Below are 13,095 nucleotides of genomic sequence, written 5' to 3' on the forward strand. Positions count from 1 at the left end.
TATTGAACACACCATTTTAATTTTTTAGATATACGCCTGTGGGGCGTTCCTTTTTCTCAGCTCCAGAAGGATATGACCACCCTCTGGGAGGGGGCAGGGAAGTATGGTTTGGATTCCATCAATCTGTTCGACCTGCCATGTGGAAAATGATGCTTAATATCGATGGTAAGGGAACTAAAACCATATTCTGAATTGGATAGTTGATTTCTATATGGCATGTGTGTATAAATTTTATGTATATAATTACATGTACTGGTGTCTTGAAGTAATATTCAGACATGTATTATGACAAACTGGGAAAACTTTTTATTTTGTTGCATTTTATTTCAAATGTTTTTATGCAGAACTTGACCTGGAATGCTACTTAACATGAAGCATATGCATGAAAACAAGCATAAAAGCCCTGATACGATCATCTGAGAAGTCTTCTCTTACAACTAATTCACCTTTGTCCTCTTAACTCTTTGATAACATTTTATTATAAAATACATATATTAAAGAAAATCTGTTGGTTTTGGTGACCCTAGGTGTGGTACATAATGTGTTGCTAATTGCATTCTCATTTTTAAGGTGTTCTCTTACAAATCTTTTCTTTTCATTTGAGGGGGTACTGGGGATAGAACCCACAGAAAGTGTACCACTGAGCTACATCCCCAGTCCTTTTTTAATTTTTATTTTGAGATAGGATCTTACTAAGTTGCCCAGGCTGGCCTTGAACTCATCCTCCTGAGTTTACTGGGATAACAGATGTGTACTTCTATGCCCAACTCTTAGAAACATTTTCAAGTTTATATAAAAGTCAAGTGAACATCATGATAAACTGCTATATATATGTAACTATTATTCAGATTGTCAGGATTTTTCTAGTTTTGCTTAATCTATCTCCATTTCATCCTATACTGTGAAGTTTTAAATCAGATTCTGAACAGCATATTATTTTGCCTACACTAAATACCTCTGCAAGTTTGAATATTATATAGCAAAAAAATGTTATTTTCATATATGAAAAATAATCATTGTTTTGTACTCTCTAATATCATGTCTTAGATCAAATTTCCCTGATTGTCTCAAATACATCTTTTTCTAGTTAGTTGATCTTTTTTTCTTTTTCTTTTTCTAATTTGATACTAGGGATTGAACCCAGCATCATTTAACCACTGAGCCACATCTCCAGCCCTTTTTATAATTTATTTAGAGACAGGGCCTTTCGAAGTTGCTGGCTTTGAACTTTCAATCTTCCTGCCTCATCCTCCCAAGCTGCTGGGATTACAGGTGTGTGGCATGGCGCCCGGCTTAGTTAGTTGATTCTAATCAGAATTCAAACAAGATCCACACATCACTTTTGCTTATTATGCATTTTTTATAGTCCCATTTCCTTCTCTTGTGTGTTTGGTTTTTTTTTCTTTTTCCTTTTTAATGTCATGGACTTGTTGCAGAAACTTGATCACTTGTCCTGTAGACTATCCCCAAATCTGAGTTTGTCTTTTTGTTTTCTTGAGTAATTAATTACCTTGATCCTCTATCCCCCATATTTCCTGAAAATAAAAGACATGAAAGTTTAATTCAATTTTGGTTCATAATATTTCAAAAATGCTTCATTATGTCATGCTTGAAGACCTACAGTACTAGTGATCCTAATTTAGTGATGCTAAGATTAATCTGTAGATTAATCAAATTAATCAGTAGGTTCAGAGATCTAGCCACTGTAAATTTTCCAATGAGCCTTTCAGTTACTTTTTATTCATTGATGGTAGTTCCCCAAATCATTTATTTCACTAGATATTACCAACTGTTAATTTTTCTAATTTTGTTATTCTTATGTGGAAAAGTATGGTGTCCTATTGATAATTGATTTGTGTTTATTAGCTTTGTGGCACAGCAGAATATTCCAGGCTCATCTTGTGTTTCCTGCCCAGTCCCTGGACTTAGCCATTCCTCCAAGGATTCTTGATCTTTCTAGATGGGTAGAATTTCCTAATTTATTTCAGTATTGTCTGCCATTATAAAAATAATGAGAAAGGAAATGTTTAACCAGTCTCCTTTAGATGTATAATAGGACTGTTTTTAATCATTTGCCATTTCAGAACATCTTTTCATATATATTTAGATGTATCTTAAGATAAATTTCTAGTGGTAAGATTGAAGGGTCAAGGGTAAATGTATTTGTAATTTCAATCGTTATTGCCAGATTGCCCTCCAGAGGTTGTAAATATTTTGCATCAGTGAGTGAGAGTACCTGCTTTCTTATACTTTGCCACTAGATAAATTTTGTCAGATTTGTAAGAAATAGTTTCCTTCTGTACTTTTCATTTGTATTTGATCACCTTTTCACTTATATAAAGCCACTTTTTTTCTTTTTAGTGCTGGTAATTGAACCCAGGGCTTTGTTCATGCTAGGTATATGCTGTAACACTGAGCTTATGTTTCTTTTTATTTATCTATTTTTATGTGGTGCTGAGGATCAAACCCAGGGTCTCTCATGTGCTAAGCTAGTGCTCTACCACTGAGCCACAACCCCAGCCCTTATATTTCTTTTTTAATGAACTGATTATTGGTCTTTTACCATTCTTTTCTATTGGACTTTTTCCTCTCATTTACTGAGAGTGCTTTATAAATCAAGCAGATTAACTCTTTGTAATACAAGTTGCATATATTGTAGCTAGCTTGTCTTTGGTGTGGTGGTGGTTTTTTTTTTTTTTAATTTTTTTTAGTTATACATGGGCACAATATCTTTATTTATTGTTTATTTATTTTTATGTGGTACTGAGGATCGAACCCAGGGTCTCACATGTGAGAGGTGAGTGCTCTACCGCTGAGCCACAACCCCAGCCCCATGGTGGAGTTTTTTGTTGTTTTTTTTCCCTTTTGGTACACATGTGCACACCAATACTTACTGATCAATCATGTGTCTTAAAAGAATTCTTCCCCTAGTCCTGGAGAGTGAATTCATAGCCTCAAACATGCTGGGCCAGTACTCTACCATTGAGCTATAGCCATAGTCCATTTTTATGACTTTGAATATCTGATAGAGCTGGTCTCATTTCTCTTTTCAGGGTTTTCAAGACCATTTTTACCTATTTTTACCACACAGTCTTTATAAATACGTTGTATAAACTGGGCACAGTGGTGCTTCCTTTAATCCCAGTGGCTTGGGAAGCTGAGACAGGAGAATTGTGAGTTCAAAGTGAGCCTCAGCAATGGCAAGGCGCTAAGCAACTCAATGAGACCAAATAAAATATAAAAATAGGGCTGGGGATGTGGCTCAGTGGTTGAGTGCCCCCTGAGTTTAATCCCCGGTACCAATCAATCAATCAATGCCTTGAATAGATGAGGAAAGCACAGTTGTTATTTTTATTGAGATTTCGTTATTTTATTAACTAAGTTAATCTAAATTGGCATCTTTAAGATGTTGAGTCCTTGTGTTCAAGAACATATATCTTTCTATTTCCTTCAGGAGAGTTTTAAAGATTTCCTCAGTTAAATTTTGTACATTTCTTATTATCTCTCAATATTTTTTGTTTTTATTGCTATTAAATAGGTTTATAGATTGTAACTTATGATTTATATACATAAAGTCTTATTAATTTCTGTGTACTTTTTAATCTTCATCTTATTGAATTCCATTATATAGTACTTTTTTCCAAGTGATTTTTTTTAAATTTCTAGATTATAATTATTATCTGCAACTATTGATAGGTTTATCTCTTCTTTCAGGTATTTATACCTCTGATATTTTTCTTATCAGATTATATTGAGGAATTTAAGCAGGACATACCTTTTTAGGCAGTAGTGTGTGTGTGTGTGTGTGTGTGTGTGTGTGTGTGTGTGTGTGTGTGTATTTTTTAACCTTATTTTGCAGTGGTGGGAATCAAAACCAGCACTTGCTGGGCAAATGCTCTACCACTAAGCTGCATCCTCAATCCATAGATTTATATTGATGACAACAGAGTAGTTTTGGTTTATGGTATCTTAAAGCTTTAAAGCTGCGGCTTCTTTTTGTTTTTTTCTATTTAATGGACAAAGGAAGCCAGATAAATAAAAAGGTCTTGATTTTGTCAAATTGTTTTATGTCACTTTTTTCTAATTGTATATGTTTTTGAACCTCTAGATGGTATATTTTCTGTGCTTTTTAGATGATAGTTCTAATACTAGAAGTTTCCCCTCACCTTACGGTTACCTTTGTGCCCTTATGGGATACTTACCTTCTTTTCTTTTTTTAAAGTAGTCTTTTGTTTCTCTTAACGAATAACATTATTTCTCTTTATTAACTAATTTTAGGCTAGTTATTAGTTTATTCATTTACCCCTTGTGATTTAATTCTTTAATTTTGCTTAAATTTATACTATTTGGTTTTCAACTTTGAATCCTGTTACACATAAGGTACAGTTGTTGAATTTATTCTACTTTATTTTCTATTTCTATCAGTCATTTATTTTGTATATATTGTCTCATTCTTAGAGTACATAACAGTTGCATTCCATTCTGTCATCAGTATATATATATATATATATATATATATATATATATATATTTGTTTTCATCTTAAATCTACAATTAATGTATTGATGCTCACTATCAGTCCTTTTGCTGAAATTTTTCCTGTTGTTCAGTGGTTTCAGTTTGTTCTCAAGTTGTTTCTTTAAGAAGGTTTCATATGGATAAATGCTGAGATTTTGCAGGGTCAGTAGCCTTATTTATGAAAGACTGTTTGGCTAAATACAAAATTACTGGCTCACACTTTCTTTTCTTGAGTGTCTTATAGAAAATTATCCATTGTTTTCTGACATTGAATGCCCAGTAGAGAAGAATGATGCTGGTGTACTTTTTTTTCTTAAAAGAGTTCAGCTTTAAGTAATCCCAGTAACTCAGGAGGCTGAGGCAGGAGGATCTCAAGTTCAAAGCCAGTCTCAGCAACTTTGCAAGGCCCTAAGCAACTCCATGAGACCCTGTCTCAAAATAAAAAATAAAAAGGGCTAGGGATATAATTCAGTGGTTAAGCTCCCCTGTGTTCAGTTCCTAGTACCAAAAAAAAGGGATCTGTTTGTTTGTTTTGTTTTATTTTCCCTTTTTAAGACAGTGTCTTGCTGAGTTGCACCCAAGGATGGTCTTGAATTCATGATCTTCCTGCCTTAGTCTCCTAAATAGTGGATTTCAGGCACCTGCCGCAGAGCTTGACTTTAGGGATTTGTTTTTTTGTCTGGTCGCTAAAAAGTATTTTTTCCGACTCTTTTATTAGATATTTTTTACTTAGTTTGCCATGTGGAGTCAATTTTATTTAGAATATGAGATTCCCTTTGAAAATATAGGTAGGTACAAGTCATATCTTTTTTAAAAAAAATAAATATCAGCTTATTTTCACTTTAAAAATTTCCATCCAATGTGTATACTTTACCAAGTGTTTGTGACAGTTTAATTTTTATTTTTGAATTTAAAAAATCTTTTTTTTCCATTTCTTTGCTGAGTTTTGCTGTGCATTTTTCATAACCTCTTATTGATAGGCAATCTCTTCTGTCTTCTCTGAGCTCTTTTTAACTGCATTATGCATTTTTGAACACATGTTAAAAAGTAGGGATATATTTCCTCTATTTTGTGATATCGTCTGTTGATTTTTTGTTGTTGTTGTTAAAGATGTTACACTGCCCTTCCCACCCCACACACAATTTTTACCTGATATCTTTGTGTAGATACATACTGGGTTTTTGTTGTTCATATTTGATCAAGATGCATTCTTTCAAACTACCTATTAAGAGGGAAATTACATGTATGCCAAGAACATTAATTGCTTCTTAGGTGCAAGATAGTTTTCCTGGTTTCTCTGCTCAAAACTTCTGTCCTCTTTTGTGCCAGTGGATTCATTCTTCAAAGTATAGCCACATCTTCTGGGCCTCTCTAACTTAAGTGATTTAAGTAGTGTGAACTATCAGCCTTGAGTTCCCACAGGTTCTTATAGCTTCTACTACCAAAAGATATGACTTCTGCCTTCTAAATTTCTTGCTTTGTATGTTAACAATTAGAGAATTTGGGAAATTATATACAAGTTTTTATATAATTTCCTGTAAGTTTGAAAGAAAAATGCATGTCTCACTTTTAGAAGAGTAGTTTTTTCTGAGACTAAAACTTTTCCCTCCACTTACTCTCATGACACTTTCTATATCTCCTTCTCTAGTTGCTTCTGAGATTTCCCCCATCCGGTCTCATTTATAAATATTGCAATTCTGACTTAAGAGAGGAACTTTTTCTTCTGGGAGTGAAAATTTGCTATTCCACTATTTTATACTTTTTGTCATTCTCCCATGCTCAGATGTGGCTTCTTGCATAGGTTCTAGTAGTCCCGGGTACTTTGGGCCATGTTTACTTATGATTTGGTATTTTCTGCTTTTTATTATCTTCTAGTTTTACTGAAGATATATGGGTTTGTTTTGTTTTGTTCTTTTTCTTAACTTTCTCTTTGTTGCTCTACACAGGTCCTAGGAGAAAGATGGGGAAATTTGGAAATTGCTATTATGTTCCTACTGGAACATGAAGTTTAGCTTTGGAAATTTTTAAGAATAATTTCTAAATAATCTATCAAAGAAATCACAAAAGAAATTTGAATTTCAAATTGAGTGATTAACAGTACACATCAGAACTGGCATAATTGACTAAAACAATGCGTAGAGAGAAGTTAAAACTTTAAATGCCTATTACAAAAAAAGAAAAGCATCAGTGACCTGAGCATTCATCTCAACAGTTAGAAAAATAACAGAAAATTAAACACAAAGAGAATAGAAGGAAATAAAAGCTAAAAATAGAAACCAATGAGGGGGGTAAAACTTATCTCCTTTAAGTAGGGAGACTTCAAAGATTCTTAAGAAGGATAGTGACATGATCATATTTGTTTTCCAGAAAGAGACCTCTGGCAGCAGTGTGGAGAATAGATAGAGGAGAAAAAAACTAATCTGAGAAGCCAGTTAGGAGGCTTTTCAATCACTAGTTCAGGTAAGAGATGGTGATGGTCTGATGTGGGATGGAGAGGAAGGAGAAAATTCCAAGGATTAAGCTAAAAGCAAAACAAAAAATAGATTTAAGAACCATGTCCAGAAAAAAATCTTTGGGTATAATTACTGGTACATGGAAGTAATGAGAAACAAGGATTAGAAATTTTACTAGGTTTTTGAAGGAATTCCCTTTGCAAGTAGACTACAAACTTGGTATATTAATCAAGATTCAACTGGAGAAGCAGAACCAGTAGTAGATTTGTAGAGATTTGGTTTCTGTAGTTGTAGGGGCCAGTAAAACCAGTCTGAAGTCTTAGGGCAGGCTGTCAGGAAAGACAGGCTAGAAATCTTGGGCACAGTCTGAAGCTGTTTTCTATAGGTGATTTTTGTTCTCTGTTTTGGGGAAGCCCCAACCCTGCTTTTAATTCATTTCAAGTAATTGAATCAGGCCCATCCACATTATCCAGAATAATCTCCCTTACTTAAAGTCAATTGATGATGGACTTTAATTAAATCTACAAAGTAGGCTTCATACAACACATTAGTATTTTATTGAATAAATGGCAAATAGTAGCCTAGCCAAATGTGACACATTAAAAAAAAAAAAGCAACAATACTTGGCCTAAAAATTTCTGTGATTATTTAATCCTTGAAACAACTTTTGAATGCAGTGACTGTGCTCTATCATAAAATGATTTCCAAGAAGGGGATACCCTCTAACACACATTCAGATTAATGACTCTGAAGGCATGAATGCCAGTGCTGTCCACTGAATATGGGAGATAGATCTGCTGGTGCTGGTTAGTTGGCAGTGTACACCATATGTAGATAGATTGCATGTTAACATGTTCATAGCATAATAATTCTATGGAACATATGGATAGAGACATGTAGTATGTAGTTATAAATTTAGGTCAGAAAATCTGTAGTAGTAGGAGCTAAAATTAAGAAAATATCTTGAGTCCTCTGAATCTAAATTTATATTTAAAACAGAAGTGGGAAAAGTCTCTAGGGATAGTGATTTGATTAAATGTAAACAGGAAAGAGAAAGGTGAGACCATGGGGAATACCAATATTTAAGGAGTGAATTAGAACCACTAAACAAGTAATGATTATTACAGAGTGTATGAGAGCCAAAAATAGTGCTAAGAAGCCAAGAAATAGAATATGTTCAAAAATAGATGATTTAAAGTTAAACAATGAGAGCTTTTTCAGTAAAGTCAAGAGCAAGACAAGGATATCATTACTATGATTTAGTTACTGTCATGTTTTCTAATTTCTGTTCTTCTTACAGGTTTCAATCTACATGTTACTTCCTTGAGAAGCATTGTTTGACAGACACCCTTCTCCCCCCATCCAGCCATCCCCCAAGTCTGAGTTAGGTATTTCTCTATGTATTCCCATAGCACAGTATACTTCCCCTGTACTGGCATGTGTCACCCTGAATTGAAAGTGTTTATTTTTCTGTGTCTCCAGTTAGAATGAGAGCCCCTTTAAGTAGGCACTGTCCATCTTATTCCCCAGTGTACCTTCCATGCCTAGTGTAACTCTTGGTCACATTCAGGGAAAAAAAAAAAAAAGAATAAATAAATCCATGAGCATGAACGAGGAGCATTCCAATGAGTCTGAAGTCAGAAGTATTTGTAGAAGTAAGTGATGTCTTAGCTGAGATTTAACAGTGTTATGAGATCAAGAATTTGGAATGAAAAGCAGATGTCCAGGAATAAATGTTTTTTGAAAAGTTTCTAAACTATAAAACTATTGAAAGACAAGAGAAAAATCTAAATAAATGAAATCGATTGAGCCTTTTGAGAAATCCTAAAACGTTAGTTCTCCCAAAATTAATATAAATGCAATTTTAATTAAAATCCCAATAGGATATGAGGTTTTATTGAATTGATATGAAAGAGTAATTTGGGGCTGGGATTATAGCTCAGTAGTAGAGCACTTGCCTAGCATTGTGAGGCACTGGGTTCGATTCTCAGCACCACATACAAATAAATAAAAATAAAGTCCTATCAACAACTAAAAATAAAAATAAATAAATTAATACACACACACACACATATATATATATATAAACAAGTATAAATATTTTTTAAAAGAATAAATGACCAAGAATAGCCAGTACCATTTTAAAGAAAAACAAAGAGGATTGCTCTACTTGTTAGAAAATTCTAACAGTATGTCACAGTGATTTAAGTGTAGGGACAGACAGGTTAATAAAGCAAAAAAAGTATCTAGAAGCAAGGCAGATGTGTGTGTGTTTGTGAAATTTTTTTAAGTGGTGTTTTACATAAATGGGAAAGAGCAAAATATTCATTAAATTGTGTTTATATAATTGTTAACCATTTTAAAAAATAGTTGGATCTATCTCACACTTTATATAAAATTTATTTCTAGGGATCCTAAATATGAAAAGCAAAACTTTGGAATTATTTGGAATAAAAATAAGGGAACACTGAGCAAGATACAAAGTTTAAATCATAAAGGAAAATATTGATAAACTTGACTGTGTCAAAATTTAAACTTCTGTAATACAAATGATACCATGAACAACTTTAAAATACCAAAATATTTGTAGCTCATTTAATTAAGAGCTTTATAAAATATAAGGACAGATGAAATAGAAAAATGGATAGTTCTCAAAAGAGGAAACCTAGTTGGACAAGGTAATGCATAATTGTAATTCCAGCAACTCAGGATGATTGCAAGTTCAAGGACAGCCTGGGCAATTTATTGAGAGTCTGTCTTGAAACAAAAAAAGAGGAAACCCAAATGGCCAATAAACACATAGAAAAAAATTCTCAAATTCATTGATAAATAGGAAATTACAAATGAAATCAACAAAGTATCATTTCACACCTATCAGATTTATAAAATTAAAAAGTCTTATAAAATACCAAATGTTAGTGGTGATAAAGTAAAAGGAATATTCACACACTGTTGGTAGAAGTGTGATTTGGTACAACTACTTGGGAGAACAGTTTTCATTATCTAGAAAATACAAAGTAAGCTGGTAATCCCAGAGGTTTGGGAGGCTGAGGCAGGAGGATGGCAAGTTCAAAGCCAGCCTCAGCAAAAAGCAAGGCACTAAACAACTCAGGGAGCCCTGTCTCTAAATAAAATATAAAATAGAGCTGGGGATGTGGCTTAGTGGTTGAGTGTCCCTGAGTTCGATTCCCAGTACGGCCTCCCCCGCCCCCCCAAAAGAGAAAATACAAAGTAAAAATGAAATTGAACTTACTTTAAACCAAGAGATATCTTGCACATGTGACTGACACATATAATAGCAGAAATTTGAAACAGCCTAAATTCCTGCCAACAGTAGGATGAATAAATAGTATATAAATTGTTACTCTGATATATTACATAATAGTCAAGGGAATGAACATATCTGGATGTATTAGTATAGATCTTCAAAACAACATTGGAAGGGCAGGTAAATAGCAAAAGGATGTGTTATTTATATAAATTTAAAACCAAACAAAAGTATATAGTGGTTATATACAAATTCAGAAAAATTATAAAAACAGATGGGACAAATACATACCAACTTTAAGATTGTGGTTCCCTTTAGAAAGAAAGAAAGAAGAAAAATGGAATAGTCTGCCTGTAGGAAGAATTCACCCAAAGGCTGCATGTTTTAAAGAAAAATATGAGTATGTTTACTTATGTGAATGAAATGTAACTTGTGCTTTTGTGAAGCAAAGAAAATCTTAACCTTTTTAAAAAAAAGATTATAATATCGTAATGAAATGAAAATAACACTTAAACATGTTAATGGTTTTGTCCCCCCCACCAGCTTTATTGAGGTGGGATTGACAAAAATTTTATGTTTAAGGCACACATGATTTTTGATAATACATATGCATTGTGAACCACAGTCCAATTCATTAACATATCTATCACCTCACAAGTTGTGTGTGTGTATGTGCGCGTGTGCCCATTTTTGTGTGTGAGACAGAACATTTGAAACCTTCTCAGTAAATTTCAAGTGTACAACACATTATTACCTATATTCACCATACTGTACATTAGGTTTCTAGAACATACTTTTATTACTGAAAGTGTGAATCCTTTGTCCAACATTTCCCCATTTCTTTCTCCTCCCATCCCATTAGAATGGTAACCATTCCAGTAGTAGTTACCATTAGAATGATAACTACCATTCTAATCTCTGTTTCCTTGAGTTTGTATAAGTGAGATCATGCGGTATATGTCTTTCTATGTCTGGCTTATTTTACTTAACAAGTCCTCCAGGTTTATCCATGTTGTCACAAATGATAGGACTTCATTCTTTTTCAAAGCTGAATAATATTTGCTTACACATACACACACACACACACACACACACACATATTTTCTTTATTCATTGATCTTTCATGGGCACTTAGGTTATTTCTTATCTTGGCCTTTGTGAATAATGCTGCAGCGAACATAAGAGTACAAATCTCTCTTCAGTATGGCGATTTTATTTCCTTTGGATACAAACCCAGTAGTAAGATTGCTGGATCATATGGTAGTCCTATTATATTTAATTTTTTGAGTAATTTCCACTATTCTCCATAATGGCTATACCAAAGGTTTATTTATTAACTGCCAATAAAATGTAATGCTGCTATGGAACATGAAAAGTATTGCAGTCACCCCCTTACTTGCCAAATTTCCTCCTTTTTTTTTTTTTTTTTTTTTTTTTTTTTGGTAATATTGGAAACTGGAGCACTCTACCATTGAGCTATATATCCACTCTTTTTTTTTTTTTTCATTTTTCATTTTGAGGCAAGGTCTCTCTAAGTTGCCTAGGCTGTTATTGAACTTAAATTCTCCTGTCTCAGCCTTCAGAGTAACCAGGATTACAGGCTACATGCTCAGCTTAAATTTTATTTCTCTCACATGAGTACACTCTTATTTTTCTATGTAATTTTGATTTGTAATCCTTGTGGCTGGTGTGCTACACTATATAAAATAGCGTTTATTCTACTTAAAATTACCTGAAGAAAACTGGGATTGAATACTACAAAGGAGAATACCTAGTGCAGTGGAAACATAACAGAAGATCCATTCTGGTCTCATTGTTTAAGGAATATTCCCAAGGCAATGACAGATAGGAACCACATGAAATTGACGGAGATAAACATAGACAATTACTCTTTTTAAGAAAGAAAGCATTGGGGCTGGGATTGTGGCTCAGTGGTAGAATGCTCACCTAGCACTTGTGAGGCACTGGGTTCGATCCTCAGCACCACATAAAAATAAATAGATAGATAGATAGATAGATAAAGGTATTGTGTTCAGCTACAACTAAAAAATGAATACTAAAAATAATTTTTAAAAAGAAAGCATTTTAGTTCTTTCTAATTGTATGATAAACTTGTCTTGAAAATAATTGTCAATGATATTTAATGACTTCTCATCTATGTAATTAAACTATTTTACTAATCTAAAATTTAAAAATTTATTTTTCTCGCTTTTCAGTATCAAATTGGGAGATATCTTATAATTGATGATTTAATCACAGTTTAATTTTATTTTTAATGTTTTATTTTTATTTTTAATGTTTAAAGAAAATTTTTGGTACCTGAGACTGAAGCCAGGAGTGCTTACCCATTGAGCCACATCCAACCCTTTTTAGTTTTTGTGATAGGATCTGGCTAAGTTTCCTAGGACCTTGCTAAGTTGCTGAGGCTGGTCTTGAACTTGCAGTCTTCCTACCTTGGCCTCTCAAGGCATTGAAATTACCATGTGCACCACCATATCTGACTATCGGGTTTCTTTTAAAGATACATAATAGCATTAATGGCATCTTAGATTTTAATGAAATGCAGAATTTTTTTTTATTTAGCCTTCCTTGAGGCCAAAATTATTTGCAATTTGGATTTTATTATTAAAATTCATAAATTTGAAGAGCATCATAGTAAATCTAAATCTGATGTTGTTAGTTGTATATCCCTTAAAATGTTTTTTTTTTCCATTTTTTCCATTTTTATTTTTTGATTCATTTTGAACCTGGGGCTTTGCACATGCTAAGGACATACTCTACTACTAAATTACATGCCCCCCAACCCTCTCTCTTAAAATTTTTTTCTTTACCACTTATTGTGTGCCGGATAGAATG

General features: G+C 33.3%; 1 protein-coding gene across 4 annotated transcripts in view; it reads left to right on the forward strand.

The window, feature by feature from the left end:
* Window positions 1-13,095, forward strand: part of LOC101975928 (protein argonaute-3) — a 121,011-nt gene that overhangs the window by 36,537 nt on the left and 71,379 nt on the right. For 2 of the 4 annotated variants that reach the window (XM_078025915.1, XM_078025916.1), the window contains exon 5: window positions 29-165. In XM_078025915.1, coding sequence (XP_077882041.1) covers window positions 29-165 — 137 coding nt within the window. Of the gene's footprint in view, window positions 1-28; window positions 166-6,912; window positions 6,979-8,271; window positions 8,360-13,095 lie in introns of those variants that run through there. The other 2 variants (XM_021735531.3, XM_021735524.3) reach the window with 2 other exon arrangements.

The sequence above is a fragment of the Ictidomys tridecemlineatus genome, chromosome 11 (assembly GCF_052094955.1).
Source record: "Ictidomys tridecemlineatus isolate mIctTri1 chromosome 11, mIctTri1.hap1, whole genome shotgun sequence".
Taxonomy (NCBI): domain Eukaryota; kingdom Metazoa; phylum Chordata; class Mammalia; order Rodentia; family Sciuridae; genus Ictidomys; species Ictidomys tridecemlineatus.